The sequence below is a fragment of the Grampus griseus genome, assembly GCF_964374135.1.
Source record: "Grampus griseus genome assembly, chromosome: 7".
Taxonomy (NCBI): domain Eukaryota; kingdom Metazoa; phylum Chordata; class Mammalia; order Artiodactyla; family Delphinidae; genus Grampus; species Grampus griseus.
This window is the reverse complement of record NC_139001.1, coordinates 7448862-7466196: the sequence shown is the minus strand read 5'-3', so window position 1 is coordinate 7466196 and position 17335 is coordinate 7448862. Positions and strand designations below refer to the sequence as shown.

Sequence of the window (17335 nt, the reverse complement as noted above, 5' to 3'; positions counted from 1 at the left end):
TAGGGCTCCTGCCCAGCTGGCCAGTCCCTGTCCCCACGCCCGCATCACCTGCCCCAGTTTCTCCAGCCTGCCACAGAGCCTCGAGGTGTCAGATTGCGCTTCCGGCGGCCTCTTCCCTTGGCGCCGCACCCCACCCTGCACCTGTCCCCTCGGCCACCCGCCCGCATTCCCCAGCCCTGCCGACAGGAGGGGCCGACCCAAGACCCAGTCAGAGGAACAGGATGGAGGGGCCCGTGTTAACGCTGGGGCTGCTGGCTGCCCTGGTCGTGTGTGGTAAGAGTGACCATCACCCCTCCCTGGAGGGTCCCCCAGGACCCCTACCCAGGTCCCCCACGGCATGCTCCCCTCCCGTCCCCTCCTACGTGGGGCTCCCTCTCCCAGCGTCAGGCCCACCTCCCCACTTCCCACTGCCATTCCTCCCTGGAGGGGCCACCCCCCCGGGGCCCGCTCCACGCCCAGCAGGACCTCAGGGCGGCGTCCCTCCCGGGCCCCTGTCCCCGACCCTCCCCAGGCAGCTGGGGCCTGAACGAGGAGGAGCGGCTGATCCGGCACCTGTTTGAGGAGAAGCATTACAACAAAGAGCTGCGGCCCGTGGCGCACAAAGAGGAGACCGTGGGGGTCACCCTGGCCCTCACCCTCTCCAACCTCATCTCCCTGGTGAGTGGCTCCTCCCGGCTGGGCTGGGGAACGGTGGCAGGGATAGCTTCCTGGAGGCCTGGCTGTCTCCTGGCCTGGGATGGCCGTGGAGGAAGGCCCAGGCCCCATCCCGGCCTCTGGTAGCTCCTCTCCCTGGGAAACGTGCTCGGGGCCTCTCCGTGCCTCTGCATGCTGCCCACAGGCCTTGGGCCGAGGATGCCCCTTTCCCTCCAGCTTCAGTCCTGGGTGCCCCCGTTTCGCACCCATGACACACGTGAGAGGCCAGATGCCCACCCAGCTTCCTGGTCTATCCATCCACTCCTGACTGCTGGGGGCAGGCCATTGCCATGGTTTCCCCTGGGTGGCGGCCGAGAGTAGGTGCCTGGGGAAAGGGTGCAGGCCCCGGGGGGACAGTCCTCCTGTTTGATTACAGAAAGAAGTTGAAGAGACCCTCACCACTAACGTGTGGATTGAGCACGTAAGGAGAACAGCCCGCACGGAGCTGGGGGCGGGGAGGGTGCAGGGCCCAGGTTCGCCTGTGCTTGCTTCTGCTTGGGGCCCCCAGCCTGCCTCAGACGCTGTCCTCCAGGAGGGACTGGTTCCTGCCTACAGACGAACCCCAGGCCCGACCCCCTTCCCGTCAGCTGGCCACAAGCCCAGACAGAGCCTTCTGTGGGTTAGGGTCGTCACCTAGGGAAGATTGTCACAGTATCTTGATGTTATTAGAAGACACTGTCTGCTACCCAACCTCTTTTGTCCCAGCCCCAGCCCCTGTCCAGTCTTCTGCCAGGGAAGTGGTTGCGCGGGGAGCGGGGGGAATGGGGGAGCCCGGACAACAGCAGAGCCCACTGCTGACATTTCTTCTGGGCTTCCAGGGCTGGACAGACAGCCGGCTGAAGTGGGAGGCCGAAGATTTTGGGAACATCAGCATCCTGCGTCTGCCCTCTGACATGGTGTGGCTCCCAGAGATAGTGCTGGAGAACAAGTTGAGCCGCAGCCCTCCCTGGCTTCCCTCCGCCACTCTGCCTCCCTTCGTCTTGAGCGTCCCCCTCCAGTCCCAAGCTTCTGACTGCCCGCCCTCCTCTGCCTCCCCCAGCTCGGCCAACTCCCAGCTGGCCAGCACTCACTGTGGCCCTTGTCCGTGTCCCGCAGCAATGACGGCTCCTTCCAGATTTCCTACTCCTGCAACGTGCTCATCTACCCCTCAGGCTACGTGTACTGGCTGCCACCCGCAATCTTCCGCTCCTCCTGCCCCGTCTCCGTCACCTACTTCCCCTTCGACTGGCAGAACTGCTCCCTCAAGTTCAGGTGCACCCACTTCTCCAGCCACCCCTCCCCCCAGGGCACCCCACAGGGGCTGAGGGAGGTAAACACGCTCAGGCAGAGGCCCCTGCTCTGTCCCGATTTGAGCTTCCCCTCCCCACCGTGGCCCCCTCCACCCGTGAACCCCCTGTGCTAGCCTTTCCCCCATCGGCGGCACCAGCCAGCGGCTGAGGACCACCCTCTGCCCACTGCCCTCCCCAGTTCACTCAAGTACACGGCCAAGGAGATCACCCTGAGCCTGAAGCAGGACGAGGAAGACGGCCGCTACTACCCCGTGGAGTGGATCATCATCGACCCCGAGGGCTTCACAGGTGCGGGAGCCGCAGCTGCTGGGCGGGCTGGCCCCTCAGAACCCCCCCCCCCCACGGATACAGTCACACTGACATCCCCACCCCAGAGACGCACGCGTGCATACACACACCCAGGACGTGGACACACAGGGACACAGACGTGCAGACAGACACACACAGGCCAGACCCTTCCCCGTCGGAGCAGGGTCCCTGGGGATGGTGTGGCCTACAGATGAGGGGGCGGTTAGCCTTCCTGCCCCCAGAGGGCCCGGGGGATGGCTGGGGCTTTGGCTGTCGTCCTGACGGTGTTTATGTTGCCCCCTCCCAGCGCCCCCCTCCCCTGTCTGTGATCAGGCTTAGATCTTTTACTGGGCCCTACCGCTCGCCCCTGTCTGTCAGAGGAGACCAACAACCCGCTGGCCCCGAGGCTGGTACGTCACGGGGAGGAGGGTTCTTACTCTCACTGCCTTGTTATCCCCAAGCCTCCTTATTTGAACCACATATGGTCTCAGCTTCTATTTTTCCCAAGGAGAAAAAAAAAATTCGGTCCCAGAGGAAAACTTCCCCCTTGTAGAGTGAAACTTCCATCCCAACCCCCAGGGAAAGATACCCAGAAACAGAGTGTGAACCCTCGTCCGTGCCCCCACCCCACTCCCAAGCCTCGCAGGCCCCTGCCAACAGGCCTGGCTGCGGCTCTGGGCTGGCTCACTCCACCCAGCGCCCCCCACCACCACCCCCGACCTGCCCCCAGGCCCACCCCCCCCCCCCGGCCCAACCCCAAGGCATCCATGTGCCACCCTCAGAGAACGGGGAGTGGGAGATAGTGCACCGGCCGGCCAGGATCAACGTGGACCCCAGTGCCTCGCCAGGCAGTCCCGGCCGCCAGGATGTCACCTTCTACCTCATCATCCGCCGCAAGCCGCTCTTCTATGTCATCAACATCCTGGTGCCCTGCGTGCTCATCTCCTTCATGATCAACCTGGTCTTCTACCTGCCGGCGGACTGTGAGCCCAGCCCCCCCCCTCCCCGAGGGCCCCTGAGCTCGACCACCCCCGCCCTGCCCCTCACTTCCTCCTGGGGGTCACCATCCTGGTGCTCCCTGCCCAGGGTCCAGGAACGAGGGGCACGTGGCCTGTCAGTGGCAGGGCTCGGTGACCCTGTCAGACATCCCCCAAGTGGACAGGACCCCTGGGGGGTTCCATCCCTCTTGGACCTCCCCTCTGCCTCTCATGATGGGCTTCCCAAGGACCCTAGGGAGGGCTACAAAAGTGTCCCTCTGTCAGGGCAGAGATCGGGCCTGTGTGGTCACCACTGTGTGACCGTGGGCCTGGCTGTTGAGCCAATGGGTGGATAACAAGGTCTCTGAGAAGCCAGGGCATGGGGCGTGCAATCTACACACACCTGGGTCGAAAAGGACACGTGTCATCTGTGGTCACTTGGCTATGAGCAGGGCACAGTGAGTTCCAGAGACAAATGTGACCCCACCCCGGACCCTGACAGACAGGGTAGAAACTACAAGACTAGGAGTGCAGCCTGGGGGGCGGTGGGGCAGGAGCTGGAGTCTGGCTGCGAGGTGCATTGCAGACCGAGAAGCAGCGCTGGGGCGGGGCCATGGACCCAAGACCAACGGGGCCAGCACCGCACAGCACGCTGAGGGGCGCAGGTGGGGAGAGCAGGGCGGTGCTGGGCTGGGGTCTCTGAGCAAAGGGCTGAGAGCAGGAATGTCATCTGGGTGTGAGGATGCCCTGGGGCTTTCTGTGCGGTGGAGGGACAGAGAAGGTCTGTGATTTAACAGGGCTGAGTGGCAGGGGATTGGCTAAGGAGGAAAGCAGGGGTTCCTTGAGCTCTCACCCAGTGGCAGGCAGCGTCTGAGAATTTAACACACACTCTCCCACTTTGGCCTCCCAGCTTTTAGTGGTTGAGGAAACTGAGGCACAGAGAGGTTAGGCTGCTTGCCCAAGGTCACCTAGCAGTAAGTGGCAGCTCCTTAGCCCTGGGCACCATGGCATTGTGAACAGTAGTGCAGGGACCACCGTGGGACCAGAGGTCACAGCTAAGGATGGGCTCCCCAGGTGGCGAGAAGACGTCAATGGCCATCTCGGTGCTCCTGGCCCAGTCTGTCTTCCTGCTGCTTATCTCCAAGAGGCTGCCAGCCACGTCCATGGCCATCCCCCTCATCGGCAAGTGAGTGCCGTCCCTGCCTGCCTCACCCCGCCACTCCTCGCCCTGGGCGGGGGCTCCAGGCTGCACCTGTGCCCACAGGTTCCTGCTCTTTGGCATGGTGCTGGTGACCATGGTCGTGGTGATCTGTGTCATCGTACTCAACATCCACTTCCGCACGCCCAGCACCCACATGCTCTCTGAGGGAGTCAAGAAGGTGAGGGCTCAGTAGCCAAAAGCTGGAGGTCGTCCACGTGCCTCTCTGCAGGGAGATGGGTGAAGCCGCAGCAGTACCCACAACAGGGGGTGCTACCCGGCAGCAAAAGTGGCCCTGCTGCTCCCCACGCCCCAGGCTAAATATTACATAAAAGAAGCCCGATGCTAAAGAGACTGCAAGATTTCCTTTCTGTGAAGTTCAAGGACAGGCAAAACCAATCTTCAGTGCTAGGAGTCAGGATGGTGGTTCCCTCTGGGTGTGGGTAGGAATTGATGGGGGTGAGGCAGGAGAGAACATTTTTGACATACAGTTCTTATCTTATCTGAGAGGTGTTTACACAGCTGAATGCATCTGTTAAAATTTCACCTAGCTACATACTTAAGGAAGGTGAGCAATGTGGGGGCAGGGTGCCCAGGAAGGGGACTGTCCTTGCCTCCTGGCCTCTGCAGGGCCACCTGGTTGTTTTGGGACAGCTGAGGATACTTTAGCAACTTTTCTGGTCTTAGCTCTGCGTTGGGGGCATTTTTCTTACTTTTTTTTTTTCATATATAATTCATTTTCAACAAGTGAGTTCTTCTCTGTAATGAGAGAGTTGGAAGCAACCTAATTGTCCATCAGTAGGGCATCAGAAGAATAAATGACAGCATCAGACTGGCAAGCACTTTGTGGCAAGCCAGGAATGGAGTCACAAATGTTTGGATGTGTGAAGGTGACCCACGTTTGTAAAATGGCCCCTCTGACCTGCCATAGCTCTTCCTGGAGACACTGCCTGAGGTCCTGCACATGTCCCGTCCGGCAGAGGATGGGCCCAGCCCTGGGACCCTGGTCCGGAGGAGCAGCTCCCTGGGCTACATCTCCAAGGCAGAGGAGTACTTCTCGCTGAAGTCCCGAAGTGACCTCATGTTTGAGAAGCAGTCAGAGCGTCATGGGCTGGCCCGGCGCCTCACCACCGCACGTGGGTCCCTAATGGCTTGGAGTTCAGCCCATCCATGGGAGATGGGGTGAGGGCAGGCCTCATGCCCACCTCTGGCCTGGTGTCCACAGGTCGGCCCCCACTAGGCTCTGAGCAGGCCCAGCAGGAGCTCTTCAGTGAGCTGAAGCCAGCTGTGGATGGGGCCAACTTCATCGTCAACCACATGAAGGACCAGAACAATTACAATGAGGTGAGTAGCCACAGGGTTGCTGTGTACAGATGTTCAGGTAGTGCACTGATCGAACACATATCTTAAGGGGGCACAGTTCCCCTCAGAGATACCTATCGACTTAGTTGGAGTTCACAGTGGGTGCAGATTCCAGGCCTCTCGGGGAGGGGGATCCCATAGCAGTGTGCAGGGTCAGGCACACACTCAGATATACACACAGGCGCACAGCTCTGCCCTACTGGGGCCACACTCTGGACCTCCCTTAGGGTCCCTTTTTTTCTCCCAGCTGCCAATCACTTTCTGTCCCTGCTCAACTCCCAGCTTGATACTCCAGACAAAGCCAGGCATGTAGAAGGCGGCCCTATAGGGTTGCTCAGTACCACACAACTTCAAAAAATTCTCCCCTGACAAAGGGGCATATTTTCCTAGTTCACATATAGGCTAGTGGCAGCACTGAGAGGCTGGGAGGGAGTCTGTGGGCCTGCTCTCTGTCTCCTGGACAGACAGAATGACCAGCCCCGCCTGTGGCTGGAGGTGGGCCTGGGCCCTTGCTGGGGACATGGCAGCACGTCGCATCTGCTGCAAGCCCGAGGCAGGCCCCACAGATACGCCGAGGCCATGGGCCCCAGCTTGGGGTGTGAGTATGTGGTTTGAGGGCCCTTCCTACCCCACTGTCTCTGTCTCTGTCACCCTTGCCCCCAGGAGAAGGACTGCTGGAATCGGATAGCCCGCACAGTGGACCGACTCTGCCTGTTTGTGGTGACACCCATCATGGTGGTGGGCACAGCCTGGATCTTCCTGCAGGGCGCCTACAACCAGCCTCCACCTCAGCCCTTCCCTGGGGACCCCTTCTCCTACCGGGAGCAGGATAAGCGCTTCATCTAGAGTGGGCGTGCCCTCCCCGGCCTGGCCCAACAGCCAGGGGAGGCGGCTGGCCTGAAAGGGAGGTACAGGGGGTGTGGTGGATAGCTGTGTGGACAGGGGTGTCTGCGAAACAACCAGCTCTTCCTGGGCAGACCGATTCCCAGCCCTGAGACTTTGAGCCCAGTTGGTCCTGCCAGGCTGGGGCAGAGACGAGCTGAGGTCAAGGGAGGGAGGGGGAAGCCCTAATTCTCAACAGTGGTTCCTTTGCAAATAAAGCCAGGAGCCACCGGAGAAGGGCTGAGAGTGGACATCGGCTGGGGGTGGGGCAGGATGATTTGTGGGGAGGCAGAGGGCTGGCTCAGGGACCAGGGAGGATGCCACTCAGGCTGGCCTCTTGGGACCCCTCTGTGAGGGGTCAGAAAGACAGAGACATCTTCTTGCCTCCCTCTCCCTCAGGTGGGGGTGGAACAGGTGGGATCCTGGGCCTTTACTTCCCAGCTCCTCCAGCCGCCTCCTTCTGCCAACTCCTTAGTCTTGGGCCTCTGAGGCCCCACCTGGAGCCGAGGTTGGGGGTGCCTCTCTCTCCAGGCCCGCCAGGGAAGGAGTCCTTTGACAGGTTTGGGAGCATCAGGATTGCAGAATGGCCTTCCCCAGCCCTTTCTGCCTTGGCCACTCTGTCTGGGTCCCCCTGGGAAGCTGAGGATGGGGGTGGAAGGGTCAGGTTCAGCATCCACAGAGGCCAGAGGTCAGCCTGTCAACCTCAGGTCACACGCACCATCCTAAAGCCCCAGAACTCGGCCATCCCCCCAGGCTTGTCCCCTTGAGCACCTACTCCTCTTCCCCAAAATAGGGTTACCAGACAAGACTTGGGACATACTTATACTAAAAAATGATTCACTGTTTACCTGAAATTCAAATTTAACTGGGAATCCTGTATTTTAATTGGCTAAATCTGGCAACTCCACCCCAAAGGGAGCCCCCGCCACTGCTATCCCAAAGGCCAAGGGCTGAGGTTGCAGGAGCCAGAGGATGTGGTTCTGTGTGGTAGCCCACCTCCAAGGTGGCCCCAGTGAGCCACACCTCCTGGCATTCATACCCTCCCACACGGTACCAAGATTGGTCTGTGTGACCGATAGAAGGAGGCAGAAGTGACAGTGTGTCACTTCCAAGATCAGGTCGTAAAAGACATTGCAGCCACCCTCTTTGTCTCTTGCTCTCCCTCCCTCGTTCATTCTTAGTTGGCTCTCTGACTTTGCGGAAGCCAGGGGCATGATGTCGTAAAAGACATTGCAGCCACCCTCTTTCTCTCTCTCTTGCTCCCCCTCCCTCGTTCACTCTTAGTTGGCTCTCTGACTTTGGGGAAGCCAGGGGCATGATGCGCAGCCCTGTGGAGAGGTCCAGATGGCAAGTAACTGAGGCCTCCGGCCAACAGCCCTGTGAGTGACCTTGGAAATGGATCCTCCAGCTGAAGTGGCTCCTTCAGCCACAGTGGAGCCTTCAGATGAGATCACAGCCCCCTAAAAGGCTCTGAGCCAGAGCCACCCAGCTAAGCTGCTCCTGGATTCCTGACCCTCAGAAACTGTGTGAGATATTAAACATTTGTCATGTTAAGAGACAAAGCTTTGGGGTGGTTTGTTACACTAGCAGTGTGACCTTGGGCGAACCACCTGTCATCTCTCAGCTTCAGTTTTCTCATCTGCAAAGTGTGGATAAGTCCAGCTCATGAGGCGTCTTGAAGATCAAATTTGCTAGTAGGAGTAAAGGTAGTTACATGTGTCCTGCAAATTTTAGGGGTGGTTCTTTATCTCATTCCTCATTCGTGGGCCTCAGTCACTGAGGACAGGCCCTCAGGGCCCTCACAAGGGCCTCCTGCATCCAAGCCTGGCGTGGTGACTGACAGGGGACTGGAGCAGGTTGGAGGACCTGATTCTTCACCTCCTTGATATGCAGGCTTGAGTGTCCCAGCTGAACCCACGTCCCTCAGAGGGAATCAGTGACCTCATGAGCTCAGGTATATAGAAGGCAAAATGTTTGGCCTTCCCATGGAACTGAAGAAAAGATAAACCATTTAAAACCAAAACTGACCCTACTTACTTCTGCTTTCCAATATGAACCTTCTGAAAATTCAAGGTACAAATATTTAATTTTTTCCCCTCTGAATAGGAAAACTAGCTTAGACTTACACCCTTCAGATGAGCAGGCAGTCTGGGTCTTCCCTGGAATTTTTCACCAGCTCTGAGGTGTCCCTTTCTCGTGCCCAGAGACAAGAGGGCCCAGATCTGATCCCTCAACCACTGTCGTTGCTTTTCTTAGCCACATGGTGGCGCTGTTGGCAGCAGATTTTACACAGTCAAATAGTGAGGCCTCAGTGTGTCAAGCCTGCTCAGGTGGCTGTAAACCTTCCAGAGAAGACAACCCCCAATGCCCCACTAGACCAAGGGCTCCTCTTTAGCAGGTTACCAGGGTTACAGTGGGTCCCCCGACAGCATCCACTTCCCCAGCACTCCAGCCCCAGGGTGCTGTCAGGACTGGTCCACCCTACGGACCAGTGGCTGCGTGGGGTGGCATGGTTCAGGCGGTGATGTGAGTGATGGGGTGCGATGGGGAGCGATGGGGGGCCATGGGGGGCCATGGGGGGCGATGGGGGGCGATGGGGGCGATGGGGAGCGATGGGGGCGATGGGGAGCGATGGGGAGCGATGGGGGCCGATGGGGGGCGATGGGGAGCGATGGGGAGCGATGGGGGGCCATGGGGAGCCATGGGGGGCGATGGGGGGCGATGGGGGGCGATGGGGGCGATGGGGAGCGATGAGGGGCGATGGGGGGCGATGGGGGGCGATGGGGAGCGATGGGGAGCGATGGGGAGCGATGGGGGGCGATGGGGAGCGATGGGGAGCGATGGGGAGCGGCAGATGACGCTTCGCTCACTTGCTGCTCACCTCCTGCTGTGCGGCCTTGGTTCCTAACAGCGCATGGACAGCTACCGGTCCGAGGCCCGAGGGTTGGGGGCGCCTCTCTTAATGGGTCCCATACTTCCCCCCTTAACCATTCCAGGGCTGAAACTGCCACTCCTCAGAGATGCCCCACCCCCCTGAGAACACCAAAGGGACCTCTCAGAGCAGAGAGAAGGGGAGAAAACAGGGTTAAAATCTGCATCCAAAAACCTTAAAAATAAATAAAATGTGCATCCAGAGAGAGGTGGCACAGTTCCTACCAGAGGGAATTCAGTCTCTGGAGTCTTCCTTTTCCCTCCCAGACACGCGTAGGGAAGGGGAGAGAGAAAGTCAGAAATGTCCGGCGTCAGCTGACTACCTATGCCTGGGGGGGGTGGAGGGGGAGGGCGATAGTGGTCCATGATTTAGCAGAAGCCATTAACTATCTTGGGCAAAGAGCCATCCTGGAGGAGAGCAGAGAGGAGGAGAGATACTGCTCCGTGCAACGGGTGAGGGAATTGAGTCCAGGGGACACCAGAGGGCAAAGTGGGGAGAAGGAGACATTGGCTTCGTATACTCCAGGGAAAGTGGGCTACACAGCTAGATGCGGGGTGAGAGCGAAGTTTTGGGGGGCAGGTGCTGGGGGCGGGCTGTCCAGGAAAACTGAGTGTGGAGCCCAGAGCAGGACCGAATGCAAGGACCGAAGTAGATCAGGGAAGACAGGGGCCACCACTGTCATCCCCCTGCCCACCCCAAAGTCCTGGAGAAGACGACAGAGACTTGTGGGCCCGCTGCAGGGACTGGGGTCTGAGCCAACCTCATTTGGATCTCCAAGGACAGGGCACGTGGGCTGACTTCTAGTTTACTGACATGTTAAAATGCCACAGAACCATTTGCTTGCGGGGAGGGGGACACGTCCTCAAATGGTGCTTTCCCTCCAGCCCTCAGAGGCCTCCACCACCCTGTCCCACAGGATGCTGAAGGGTGGGCAGCACATATGGGAACCTGCGTTTTCTGTCTTGCCCATGTAGTGGGTCATGTTGACCTGTCTGCTTCGAATAGCTGGTCGGAAGACAGGTGGCCAGCTGACAGCAGGGCCCTCGGCTCCTAGATCAGCCTCAGCCCCACTCTTCCCCTGACCATGAACCACAGCGTGGATGGAGCTGGTTTTCTGGCCCCTCTAGGTCCCCTCATCTGACTCTACAGGGGCCAGGACCTTGATCTTGCCTGCCTGCCCGCCTTGGACTGTGAGTTCCTGCGAGCGGCTCGGGCTTATCCCTGGGTCCCCCTGGCCTAGAGCTGCCCTGCCACACACTGGGGACTCCGTAAATCTGTGGATGGTTTAATAAATACTGAGGCCCCCCTGAGGAGCCCCTATTCAGGGGCTGTCCTATTCCCTGGAGCCTGCGTTCCAAATCTTCCTCGGCTCTCCTTCCTCTAAAGCTTACCAGACCCGAATTCCATGCCTCAGAGACCAGAGAACTCTGACCTGACCCCCTCATTTGCATTAAGGTGTCATTGCCTGGGGGCCCTAGTGCATCTCTCCCATAGGCACTTGACCCTCCAGTGTCTCGGTCCAGTGGAGTGACCCATGAAGATGTCAGGGACCATGTCATAGAGAAACTCAGGAACAAAACACGCTTCCCCAACGGCCTTCACGCCTCCCCAGATCCTGACCCGCTGGAGGGGGCAGGAGAAAGCGTCCTCGGTCGGGGCCCTTCCTCAGCGCTCTGCCTTTCTCTCCCACACCCTCTGTCCCCGGCTGCGTCCTCAGTGTCCCCGGCTGGAACACGGACGGAGGACTGGGTCGGCTGAGCCTAAGAGTGGGGATGGTGGCTGGACCGTCTCTGTTGGGACAGACAGGGCCCCTCTGTCCTCCCCAGCCCGGGTAACCTGAGCCCGGCATTGTGTCCATCCTGGAACAGCTGACAGCGCTGGGGTCAGACAGCTGGTGGGGCTGGCCTGGCTGGGCTGGCTGGGGAGGGAGTGTGGGCTGTTACATGAGACCCAGAGGCTGCATCCCTCTATCCCAGTCCTGAGGAGCTGCAGTCCCACCCCTGTCACTGCAGAGAGCTGTGGCACCATGCACGGGGGCCAGAGGCCGCTGCTCCTTCTGTCACTGTTGGCTGTCTATCTGGGTGTGGACACAGGGGGTCTGGGGCCTGGAGAGGCCAGGAGCAGGGGTCCAAGGCCTCAGGGGATGGAGGGTCTGGGGGGCTACTGGAGCCTGTCTGCCACACCCGGTTCCCTACTTCCCCATGTCACACCCTCCCGTGGCCTCCCCCTCATTCTGCCCCAAAGCCCCTGTACCCAGGCTCAGCGCTGTCTGTCGCAGGAGCCCAGGGCCGGAGCCAGGAGGAACGTCTGCTCAGAGACCTGATGCACAGCTACGTCCCCCACCTGCGGCCTGCCAAGCATGATTCAGACGTGGTCAACGTCAGCCTCAAGCTCACGCTCACCAACCTCATCTCCCTGGTGAGCACAGGCCTGTAGGACGGGGGCGGGGAGGGGATCCCACCCTGCCCCTGGGATGGGGGGAGAGGAAGGGGCTGGCGCCAGCAGCCGGGAGCAGGCAGCGCCCACCGGGGAGACCAGAGAGCTGGAAAACTCCCATGGGGCCGCCCAAGAGGCTGGGGTCTTGTAGAGACTAACACCTGGGGGCTTAGCCCTCTGTTCTGTGCCCGCAGAATGAGCGAGAGGAGGCCCTCACCACCAACGTCTGGATAGAAATGGTAAGAAGCCGCCCTGCCACCCTCTTTTCCTCTAGCAGCTCCCACCCTGGGGCCCCAAGGCCCTCACAGCTGCCTGTTTCCCTCCCATCCCATCCCTGCCTCTCCTGCCCCCCCCCCCGGGCTGGGCCCCCCTGGGGGTCGGGGGGCCTGGCAACCCCTCCCCCTGCAGCAGTGGTGTGACTACCGCCTGCGCTGGGACCCACGTGACTACGACGGCCTGTGGGTGCTGCGGGTGCCGTCCACCATGGTGTGGCGGCCGGACATCGTGCTGGAGAACAAGTGAGGAGGCGGCGCGGGTGTGGGGCGGGGTGGGGGGGGGCGGACAGACAGACACAAGGGCGGGCCTAGCAGGACAAGGGTGTTCTGGGAGAAAGAGGCAGGGGAACAGAGGGTGCAGCCCGGGGACACTGCGGGCACTGGGGCGCGGGGGCTAAGGGTAGGGCCCGGGGCCAGCAGACCTGACCCCAGACCTGGCTCCACCGCCTCTGGGCTGGGCCGCCTGGGTAGGGATGAGGACAGCTCTCTCGGGGGCCCACAGGACAGGCGCAGGAAGGGCTGCCCTCCGGCTCTGGCACTCTGTGGGAGCTTAACTGCTGTCAGTTGCTGCCATGACCATTAATGAAGGGGGGAGGGGAGAGCGGCAGCGATTAGGAGCTGGGCCGAGGGATCCTGGCGTGTGGGGGGTGGGGAAGAGGGGTGGGGAGGGGGCCGGGGGAGGAGTGGTCCCCAGGCCAGGAGGAGAGACCGGTCAGGGGTGTGGCGGGCTGGGAAGGGTTGGTGGCCCCGGGCCCCATCCACACGTGGCCTGGCCTGTGCGCAGCGTGGACGGCGTATTCGAGGTGGCCCTCTACTGCAACGTGCTCGTGTCTCCCGACGGCTGCGTGTACTGGCTGCCGCCCGCCATCTTCCGCTCCTCTTGCCCCGTCTCTGTCACCTACTTCCCCTTCGACTGGCAGAACTGCTCCCTCATCTTCCAGTGAGGCCATTGGCTGGGGTGGGGATTTGGGGAGCCGCTCTAAGAGGGGCCCTGGTCGGGTGGGGACCCAGGGGCCTGGCTCCACCTCCCTGGGGCCTCTGCGTCTGTCTCAGGCCCAGATGCCTGAAGATGCCCGTGTCCCTCCCTGCTAAGCCTCGGTCCCCTCACTCATCCTCCTTCGCTGCCTCAGTTTCCCTGCCTGTGCCCGGAGGAGAGACATCAGTGACTGGGATGGGTGGGCGAGGAGGCACACACACGCCGACACACATGCACACCCACACTAGACCACTACGCCCTACAGCCCCACGGAGAGGACGGCGCTGTCTCAGTATCCTCGTCCATTGATGGGGGAAAGGGGGTCTGTGAGAGGGTCTCCCTGGCTTTTAGAGGAACAGTCTTCCTGAGACCCTCCTCAGTAAGCAGACCCGAGAGGTGCGCACTGTGTTTCCTCTGTTCTCACCATCGGCCCCTCCTGCCCTGGAGACGGTGGGAGGGAGGAACACGGGGTGGCCCTGGGCTCTTGCCACCAGGGCAGCACACTGAGCTGCAGTCTCCTGGTCCTTCAACTCAAACTTCCCCAGACCCCAAAGAGCCTGACTCCCCGCCTCTGCCCCATCTCGTGCCAGGGTTTTGTGGAGAACTCAGAAATTCCTGGCTGCACTTTTTGAGGCAAAGCAGCCCACAGCTGCCCTCAGGTGATGGTCTATGTGACCTCACGCGTGAGTCTGCATACACTCAAGTCTATCCTCTTTCCCTCCCCATCTCCCAGGTCCCAGACCTACGGCACCAACGAGATCAATCTGCAGCTGAGCCAGGAAGATGGTCAGACCATCGAGTGGATTTTCATAGACCCCGAGGCCTTCACAGGTAACCTCCACCCAAGGCCCCTGCTGGACCTGGCTGTGCGGGCAGGGCCAGGCCGAGATCACGCCCCCTCCCGTGTAACTCAAGATGAAAACTACAGTAAACCACAAAATACATAGATTTAAAGACCCGGCAAACCTCTGATTTTCCCCATGATAATTACTCCAGTTTGGGTGGGAGGGGGATCAAGCATCCATCTTCCCACACTGTTCCCATCCCTCAATGGCGCTCCTTTGGGCACATGCTGGCTGCCCTGTAGCTGGGTCACACGGGCTGCAGGGATCTGCCCGCCCGCACTCCCTGTGCCCACCCCAGCCTGCTGCCTGCAGAAAATGGAGAGTGGGCCATCCGGCACCGGCCAGCCAAGATGCTGCTGGATGAGGCGGCACCAGCCGAGGAGGCCGGCCACCAGAAGGTCGTCTTCTACCTGCTCATCCAGCGCAAGCCCCTCTTCTACGTCATCAACATCATCGCGCCCTGTGTACTCATCTCCTCTGTGGCCATCCTCATCTACTTCCTTCCTGCCAAGGGTACCTAGCGCCTGTGGGAGGGGAGCCACGGCCCCGGCCGGCGGCACAAGGGGTAGCTGGAAGGGCAGAATGGCAGCATGACCTGGGACCAGGGACATGGACTCCTTGTGGGGAGGGGGGTGCCCCACGGTGGGGAGGTTGAGATCCGCTCTGAAGGCCTCTTGGTCATGGGCAGCGGGTGGTCAGAAGTGTACCGTCGCCATCAACGTGCTCCTGGCCCAGACTGTCTTCCTCTTCCTTGTGGCCAAGAAGGTGCCCGAGACCTCCCAGGCGGTGCCACTCATCAGCAAGTAAGGCCGGTCCTCATGCCTGCAACCACCTCCTCCCCTCCCTTCTCAGGAACACAGGGTACTGCCCTCCTGCCACCCCCACCCCCATCATCCTCAGTGCCAGCCCATCACCCCAAGGGATCTGGGGGAATCAGCCACTGCGGGTGGGGATGTTGTCTGGGGTGGAGTGTCGAAGGGCCAGCCCCGCCTCCTGCCTGCCCCCCGCCACCCTGGCAGGTACCTGACCTTCCTCCTGGTGGTGACCATCCTGATTGTTGTGAATGCTGTGGTCGTGCTCAACGTGTCTCTGCGGTCCCCACACACACACTCCATGGCTCGAGGGGTCCGCAAGGCAAGCTCCCCGCCCCCGCCCCCTCCAGCATCCTCCTGCCCTTTCCGCTTACACGCACCTTCCCCTGCACTCCTGTCTCTGGGCATATTCCTCACCTGCCGCATTCAGCAGCTAACCTGCCCCACGTGCCTCTAGAAGCACGTGCCCAAATGGATCAATAATAACACCAAGCGCTTACTATGTGGCAGGTGTATTACATAAACTAACTTATTTAATCTTCATAAATCCCCTATGAAGTGGGTATTAGTATCATCTCCAGTTTACACATGAGGAAACTAAATCACAGAAAGGTTAAATAGCTTACTTGAGGTCGCATGGCTAGAAAGTGGAGGAAGCAGGATTCGGCCCAGGCAGGCTGGCTCCAGTGCCCATGTGATCTGCAGCCCACCTGCAGCAGTCAGCTGGGACCCTTGTTACAAATGCAGATTCCCAACCTACCCCAGGCATCCTGGGCCAGGGGTGGGGCCCAGGAACCTGTGTCTCCAACAAGTGCCCTGGTGATTCTGATGTGCACAAAAGTTTGGGGGCCCAGGTTCAGTGTCTGGCGTGGAACAGGTAAGCTGTACCGGGGCCAAGCCACTGCCCCTGAAGTGCAGCCTCTGGGCCCCCAGCGTATGAGCCCTTCGTGCCAACCATCACCTTCTGTTCCGAAGCCAAGCCTGGCCGCCCAATCACCCAGGAAGGTCTGCTGGCCGCTAAGCTAAGCCACCCATGACATCCCCTCTTCAGGTGTTCCTGCGGCTTCTGCCCCAGCTGTTGCGGATGCACGTTCGCCCGCTGGCCCCAGCGGCTGTGCAGGACGCCCGGCCCCGGCTACGGAATGGCTCCTCCATGCGGTGGTCAATCACAGCCGGGGAGGAGGTGGCCCTCCGCCTGCCCCGCAGTGAACTCCTCTTCCGGCAGCACCAGAGCAATGGGCTAGTAAGGGCAGCGCTGGAGAAGCTAGGTGAGACAGGGGGTGTGACACTGGGGACACTCCTGCCCAGGGATTTCAGACATGAAGAGTCTGTTGGCCAAGGTGCCTAGCACAGCAGATGAGTGCTGGGCAAGTGTCCAGGCTGGGGGAGAGAGGGGCTGGGGTCTCTAAGGAGAGGCCACTTTCTCAGACTGTTTCTCCTCCATTCTACTCCCAAACCTTTCTCTCTCTCTTCCACAGAGAAAGGCCCGGACTCAGGGCAGAGCCAGGAGTGGTGTGGCAGCCTGAGGCAGGCCGCCCCAGCCATCCAGGCCTGCGTGGAAGCCTGCAACCTCATTGCCTGCGCCCGGTACCAGCAGAGGCACTTTGACAGTGTAAGCCAGTCGGGGGTGGGTGTGGGGTTTGAGTACCTGGTGAGGGACTTGGACCCGAGATGGGGCAGGATGAGTGGTGTGGCCATGGTAGGGCAATAGGATGGAGAAAGTGGAACTGGGAGTGGGGCCAGGGGCCCGTGGAAGAAGCCAGGTTGAGGCCTGGAAGTAGGTGAGAAGGGCTCAAGGAAATGAAGAACGGAGGCCTGCTGGATGGCCAAGGGTGGTACAGGGATCCAGCCTGGTGCCACCGCTGGTCATCTCATCCCCTGCCTCTCACCCTCAGGGGAACAAGGAGTGGTTCCTGGTGGGCCGAGTGCTGGACCGCGTCTGCTTCCTGGTCATGCTCTCGCTCTTTGTCTGTGGCACTGCTGGAATCTTCCTCATGGTCCACTACAACAGGATGCCTGCCCTGCCTTTCCCTGGAGACCCCCACTCCTACCTGCCCTCGTCCGACTGAGCCAACCAATTGCTGCTAGCCATGTGGAGTCTCATCGGCTGTGTTCTGCTGCTGAGGTCATGAGTATGCTCTTTGGGAAGCACCCTTCGGGGCCATGTGAGCCAACCATTCCTGAGAAAAGCTGGAGAAATAAAAAGACAGAGCTGGAGCCCTGGAGTGGTTGGGGATGGGATGCTGGCAGAGTGTGTTAGTGGGGTCAGCATCTACATGGCACTGGCTTGCTATTCCTGGCAATCCCCTCACTTGAGCAAAGTGTTATCAACTCCCATCATTTCTGAAGCCCTAAGGACTCTGTTTTACC

The 17335-nt window shown here is 60.3% G+C and overlaps 2 protein-coding genes across 5 annotated transcripts; both read left to right on the top strand.

Annotated features, from left to right (window-relative positions):
- Nucleotides 1–221: 221 nt before the first annotated feature.
- Nucleotides 222–6761, top strand: CHRND (cholinergic receptor nicotinic delta subunit; the record flags this gene model as incomplete). 3 transcript variants are annotated; one of them, XM_082659001.1, is made up of 12 exons in its annotated part: nt 222–273; nt 512–657; nt 1070–1114; nt 1512–1621; nt 1789–1944; nt 2161–2270; nt 3053–3253; nt 4322–4433; nt 4512–4626; nt 5377–5581; nt 5671–5789; nt 6471–6761. In XM_082659001.1, 12 exons carry the CDS (start codon nt 222–224, stop codon nt 6651–6653), a joined length of 1554 nt encoding a protein of 517 aa, XP_082515127.1. In that variant the 3' UTR covers nt 6654–6761. The 3 variants fall into 3 exon arrangements, with proteins under 3 accessions (XP_082515127.1, XP_082515126.1, XP_082515128.1); XM_082659000.1 differs by having other exon boundaries at nt 503–657; XM_082659002.1 differs by lacking the exon at nt 1070–1114.
- Nucleotides 6762–11613: 4852 nt separating this feature from the next.
- CHRNG (cholinergic receptor nicotinic gamma subunit) lies at nt 11614–17034 on the top strand (the record flags this gene model as incomplete). Of its 2 annotated transcripts, XM_082658998.1 has the most annotated exons (12): nt 11614–11702; nt 11900–12039; nt 12252–12296; nt 12466–12575; nt 13117–13272; nt 14042–14139; nt 14466–14666; nt 14842–14956; nt 15173–15287; nt 16017–16233; nt 16444–16577; nt 16861–17034. In XM_082658998.1, exons 1-12 carry the CDS (start codon nt 11648–11650, stop codon nt 17032–17034), a joined length of 1560 nt encoding a protein of 519 aa, XP_082515124.1. In that variant the 5' UTR covers nt 11614–11647. The 2 variants fall into 2 exon arrangements, with proteins under 2 accessions (XP_082515124.1, XP_082515125.1); XM_082658999.1 differs by lacking the exon at nt 13117–13272.
- Nucleotides 17035–17335: the final 301 nt, after the last annotated feature.